The sequence below is a fragment of the Triturus cristatus genome, chromosome 5_1 (assembly GCF_964204655.1).
Source record: "Triturus cristatus chromosome 5_1, aTriCri1.1, whole genome shotgun sequence".
Classification (NCBI taxonomy): domain Eukaryota; kingdom Metazoa; phylum Chordata; class Amphibia; order Caudata; family Salamandridae; genus Triturus; species Triturus cristatus.
Window position 1 is genome coordinate 949,107,102 of NC_140587.1, and position 6,565 is coordinate 949,113,666.

The window sequence follows — 6,565 nt, forward strand, 5'->3', positions numbered from 1 at the left end:
ACCTGCACTCAAATCCTTCTGTAGGCTATCAAGTGTTCGCAGTTGGGTTTGATTGCAAACGAAGACATGCACACCAGACTACTTATTAAGATGCATTTTGAATGAGTCATGGTTCCCTGAACTGGTACAAACCTGACCATGAATAATCTTCTGCTTGTACAGATGATCATTTGCATAACTCCTAATCAATAACCAGGTGGGACCCCTGGCGACAGGCTGGAAAGCTGCAATCTGGGCATGACTTCGATCCATTTCAAGATTGGATCAGGGCTAGTGGTATATATAAAGCAAACAGGAGGTTCCGAGATGCTTTTCTTAACTTGCAAATTCCTAATAGCGATAGCGAATCAGTAGCAATAGCTATTTGGAAATTGCAGGTCAAATGCATTCCATTTGGCAATTCCCAAATAGCGATTTTTTATGGATTCGCTATTTGGGATTCAGAATTTCATAAATATGGACCCTTGTGACCACTAATTGTAGTGGGCATTTAATCAGCCCAGATGTTATCGTTAGTTGACTTTCTGGTCACTCTCATTGCTTGCTTCTTTTTAAATCACTGTCCTTTGTCTTCTTGTGTTTGTCTCTCCCCTGAAGCAAAGCTTCTTCACTATCCTTTGGACTGGATGACTTTTATCCTTCCACTGCTTACATTCGGGGAACTTCTTGTTTATTTAGCTCTCAGCACTATATATGAGTGTATGGGCTCTCTTGTTCTCTCCCCACTGTGTTGCTTTCCCTCTCAGATCCCTGCTCCCCTACGCGCTCCGTATTGCCCCTCTCCTAGCTCATCCGTTGCTTTACCTATCAGGCTCAGCTTTTTAAAATTTAAAATCCCCTTACCTAAATTCTCTGTTGCTCCAACCCATTGATCCCTGTTGCACTCCCCTCCCCGGGGTATTTACTTTTCAACATCTCTTCCTGCCTAGTCCACTTTTTTTTAAACACTTTTTAAGCGCATAGTAGCTGCAATTTGCTGTTGGACTACTCCTGTCTAAAGAATGGACTTTGTGATTTTTCTGTTTTTTAATTTACCTCTCCACAATGGAAATGGTAAATTAAAAGTTTTGAATGGGCTGAGGCATCATGACAGATATGTGTGCCTCAAATAATGATGCATGCATATTCATCATCGCTCAGTAGGTGCCTCATTTATTAGATTTTGCCATACGGCAGCGCCGCAGGCCTTCCTGCCCCCCTGCCCTACGGCAAAACAAAATGGCAGGAATGTGGCGTTTCTATGAGATACAGTGCATTCCTGTCCTTTTCCCCTTCTCCGGCACACAATGTGTTGCTGTGCGTCAATGCAGGCTCCTTTGCACCATGGTGCAAGGTAGCTTTCAATGCGGGGATAATTATTTTTGGGAAGGAACGGAAACCTTCCTGCACAAAAAACGAGGAGAAATAAAGATATTTCTCCTAGTTGTGCTCCCCTTATGACCCCCAGCAACACCCATTGCACGCCCCTTTAACGGAAAAAAACAGCTTTAAAAATATGGAGCAGGCTCCTGCGCCTCTGAATGTCACAAAAAGTGACGTTCCAGCCGCGCAAGCTTCCTCATAAATGAGGACCTAGGTTTTTTTTTTGTTGCAAAATTGCTTAGCAGCCGCAATAATTATGCTTTTTTCTTCCTTTTACTGATGCTAAAGAACATTGGCAAAAAACATTTGCAAAGCCAGACGCAGGACCTTTTTTAATGCTTGTTAAATTTGAAGTGGTGTATTGTCTGAAGCTGTATTCAGCAACCACAGACCGCCTAAATAGTGCAGCACTGCACTAGACTAGTCACATATGTGGATTGATTTTCATTATGACTGGTCTCTACTCATATTTATGTCGTTTGTAGGAATAAACTACATTTTTCTGACGATGCACGACGTCATTTACTTACGGTGACGTAGTTGGTTCTCGATTTAATTAAAATGTGTTGTCTATTTAATCAGCAGGTAGGAAAGAGCAGCAGTAAAAGTAATCAGGGAGCCTTTTGCACACCGTGCACAAGTCCATGCATTTAGCTACCGGAGCACTATGCTGCCTGGCACTCTCGTTATACATCACAGTCACAGAAGCAGTGTGACTAGCCAAAGTCTAGACAGATGGAGTTGTTTTTCCAAAAATATGAAAGTCAGCGAAAAGCTGTGTCACACCATCTGGAAGAATTCACAAATCTGTGGCTGCCTTCTTTTTTTTTTCTTTCTGTATTTTTGAGCCAGAAGTCTGTCAAATATACAAACATTGAAATGTAACCATGCCGCGGGGTTTTGATTCCATTACTTCCTGGGAAGCTTATCGGAAAACAAATTTGTTATCCGCTCCTACAGGTTTGCCTGAGACTGTGGCGTGACTGACTGGACATATTTTTACCTACTACAAATTAAGTACTGCTGGTAGATTGATGGGCGGAGCTAAGTGCGGGTTACTAAGCCCCACCCTCACACCCTGTTAAAAGAGGAATAGGCATGAATAATAATATAAAAAATAGAAAGTTATATATTTATTAATTACTGATGATATCCAGCAACCATGGAGCGCTGATGTGTGAAGGTGGTAATATGTGACCTGCACATGGGCACATTTGTTGGGCTGCATTTATTGTAGTGGTGATGTAAGGGATTGTATGTCTTTTTGTATTTGTGTGATGATTACTAAATTTTATTATTGTTGTGTTGTACTGTGATTATTGTGCTGTGTTTTGTTTTTACTGCTTTGTTATGCTCTGTCTTCCTATGTTTTTGTTATGTTGTTATGTTGCTCTGTGTTTTGTTATTGTGCTGTGTTCTGTTTAGGCCTGGGCGAAAATTTCGTTCCGTTCGTGGAAATTGCGATAATTTGACATTTTCGCGTTTCGCGGAGAGCGCGAAAATGTCAAAAATTCCGGTTTCCGCAGCTTGGCGATAATTTGTTTCTTGCTCGCGCTGTAAAATAATACATTCTCGCGCGCGCGCGATCGCCTTACCTGAATCCCTGCGTTCGCCGACAAGTTTTCTTGATCCTGTCGCGTTCTCCATGAGATGTTGTATTGTTTTTAGCCATTTGCGCTGTCTCGCGACAGTTCGCGCCCGCAGTGACGTCATGCGTCGCGCGATCACGTCTTTCTTCTCGCGATCATGCACCGCGAGAACAACTCAAAACAAGATGGCCGCGCCCGCAAGCAACCACATGGGTAAGTTGGCGACCCGCAACCATGCAGAAAATCTCGCGAACATGCCGGAAAAAAACTTCCGCATTTCTGCTTGTTTGCGATAATTTTAAACATTTTCGCGATAATTTGCGAAGGTTAATTCCGCAAATTCCGCCCACCCCTAGTTCTGTTGTGCTCTGGAATACTACTGCTCTAGCGCTTCAACTATTTAGGGCAACAGTCAGCCCTGGAGCAGCATAATTGATGCCACACCTTTATATGCCACGAAAATACATTTATATACTCATATATGACATTTATATTCAATGTGTGATTTAACTTTAATAATATTGAAATTGAATTGAATTGAATTGAAATTAAATTTATAAAGCGCAGCTCATGCCCGGAGGTGTTTTGGCGCTATAAACGATCTAAAAACAGTAGAAACACTAGTACAGATAGCAATCAGGTTAGTTCATTCAGATGGTTTGTGTGGACAGCCAAGTTTTCAAACCTTTCCTGAAACTAATCAAAGAGGGTGCTGTTTTTAAAGTAATGGGTAATGTATTCCACAGCATTGCTGCTGATCTGAAAAGGCTCCTGCCTCCCCAGGTGGCCTTCTTGAGAGGGGTGGTTGCCATGTTCCTGGCTTTTCCTGACCGTAAGGTTCTGTTGGGAACATACCATTTTAATTTGTTCCTAAATTGTGTTGGTCCTAGATTGTGTAGTGATTTAAAAGCCAGGCATAAGACTTTAAACTTGCATCTCTGCCTGACTGGAAGCCAGTGTAATTTTTTTATGGATTCTCTTGATGAAACATTTTTAGGGTTTTTTAAGATAAGACGTGCCGCCGCATTTTGTACAATCTGAAGCCTGTTAATCAGGCCTGAATTGATGGTAAAGTAGAGGCTATTACAGTAATCTAGGCGGGAGAAGACCAACACCAGAGTCACTGTTTTCAAAAGTTCCTCTGGTATATATTTCTTAATTTTGTTGATTAATCTTATAGCACAGAAGGAGATGGCTGTGACTTTACTGACTTGGTCCTTGAATTTGAGTTCTTTATCAATAATGATGCCCAGATCCTTAGTTTTAGCAGTGGGTACAGGTAGCATATCGAGTATTGGTGGCCATCAGTCAGGTGTCCAGAGGGAGGGTTTATTACCAAAGATGATAACCTCTGTTTTAGACGCGTTCAACTTCAAGCAGTTGCCGTCCATCCAGTCACTCACATTCTTCATACAGATCTTAAAGGCCTCGCCCGGGTGCTTTTCTCCATTTGTTAAGGACGCCACAATCTGTGTGTCATCAGCATAGGAAGCTAGGGCAAATCCTGCTTTTTTATTATCAGGGCTAATGGCGCTACATATAGACTAAAAAGTGTGGGACTCAGGGCAGAGCCCTGCGGAACTCCGCATGGTAGGGAAAACTGTTTGGAGGTTACTGACCCCATTGCTACATTTAGTTGCCGGTTGGTTAAAAAATATTTTAAGAGTTCAAGTGCAGTGCCTTTTATTCCTGCTTCCAAGATTTCATGGCTGGCCGTATCAAAGGCCGCCGAGAGATGAAGCAGCACCAGCACGGCCGTTCCTCCTCCATCTAGAATTGACTGGATATCTTCTATGGCTGTGATTAAGGCCGACTCAGTGCTATGATGCTTCCTGAAACCATGTTGTGTTTCGTCTAATAATGAATTAAATTCAATATGTTCAGTGATTTGTTTATTCACTGAATTTTCAATGCACTTGGCAGCAAAGGGTGATCTTGCAATAGGGCGATAATTACCGGGTTCTGAGCTATCAAGATTGTCTTTTTTTAAAAGGGGGAGAATGGAGGTGCGTTTCCATTGAGTGGGAAAAGTTCCACTGGCAAATACTGTGTTAAAGATAAAGCCCAGATACACTGCTAGTTGTGTGGGTATCAGGTGCCTTATGCTGGGCGGGCAGGGGTCATATGGAGAACCAGACTTAATTGATAAAATAAGTTTATTAATTGTTCGTCTGATGGATTTCTGAATTCAGGAAAGCTGGTTACATCTTTCTTGGGGTTGAGTTTATACTTGCTCTGAATGTTAATGCTTGTGAAATTATCATAGATGTTAATCACGCATGTGTGATGCATTTAAATAATAAATCATATTTAACCATTGTAGCCATTAAAAATTCTTATATAAGTTTATTAGATTGATCTTTTGACCATTGTAATCATGTTATTTCCATAGCCATGCTTAACATTTCTCCTATTTTATATAGACATGGATAATTGTGTAATAGACATCAATTTTGATTTGTGAGTTAACTTAGCCTGACATTGGCCTCAAATGAAACCAGTAACTGTAACCTTGGCATAAGGCTGTTTTTCTTTTTCTTCTGCAGCTGTGTTATCACGCATTTCGTTGGCTAGAGAAAGGCTTATTGTTCATATATGAAGACGGACAGTGAGGCCTGCTGCAAGGAAATTGGCAGCTTGGAGGAATTGGAGGAATTGGAATTTGGGAAATATTGGTCAAAGGAGGTCTTCTGTTTACTGTGTACCAGAGAATGTAGTACTGAAGGTTGTCAGCTGTTGACCTGTTTGCAAGGAGATGGGGACTTAGGGAGTATGTCGACCCCTCTGATATTGAGCAATTTGGTTGTTTCTTGTGGTGATGCAGAGTTATGGATGCATTTGCAGCTACAGTTATATTTAATTGGTGTTTCCTTAGCTAGTTAAGCATAAGACACACAAATGATGGCCGGAATGCAGAACAAAGCAAACATCCACCCCCAATCGTGAAATCTGGGTAAAATCCATCGTTCTTTGGCTCACCCTGCCACCCTAGTGTAGACCCAGGCATATGTAGATCAATCCTGACCCTGCTTTTCATGGGAACAGACCAGCCCGAACTGTTAAGCCAGGTCCTCCCTGGACCAGAAACAAGCATACTGGGACCGGTTTTGGGATATCACCCCCATCAGCCAGGCTAGCTTGAATCCAGTGGCACAGTGAGCTCGGGACCCGTGCATTTTTTAATCCGTAGTTTAGAAGATGCAGACTAACCCAGCTGCAGCGTTGTAGTTTCTTAACCTTCTGGCGGGTCTGGTCAGTATAGATATTTTTCTCTGATGTCGTTTCACTGATCGTAGTACAGTGATCCTTAGGTTAGCCATACTACCACCTTCTATAATACCTAGATTTCAGTCACATCTTATTTAGTAACTTATTGGTATTTTCCACCAACCTTTTAGGATGTTCCCACTTTCGTCCTGATGAAGACCCTATTGTAAGGAGCAATTGGCTTTTACCTTTACCTGGGGTTGAAACATCGACATTTCCTAACATACTGACATGTACTGGAACTGAGGCCATGTTTAGATAACAAGAATTGTAGTTTGCATCTTCTAAACTACGGATTAAAAAATGTGTCGAATGTCTTCACACAGGTTCCATATTTATGGACTGTA

At 41.8% G+C, this 6,565-nt stretch overlaps 1 protein-coding gene across 1 annotated transcript in view; it reads left to right on the plus strand.

The window, feature by feature from the left end:
• LOC146832707 (adapter molecule crk-like) overlaps nucleotides 1–6,075 on the plus strand; it is a 142,666-nt gene extending 136,591 nt beyond the window's left edge. The window contains exon 3 of the mRNA XM_085604172.1: nucleotides 5,498–6,075. Coding sequence (XP_085460298.1) covers nucleotides 5,498–5,563 — 66 coding nt within the window. The 3' untranslated portion in view covers nucleotides 5,564–6,075. The remainder of the gene's footprint in view (nucleotides 1–5,497) is intronic.
• The last annotated feature ends 490 nt before the right edge of the window (nucleotides 6,076–6,565 follow it).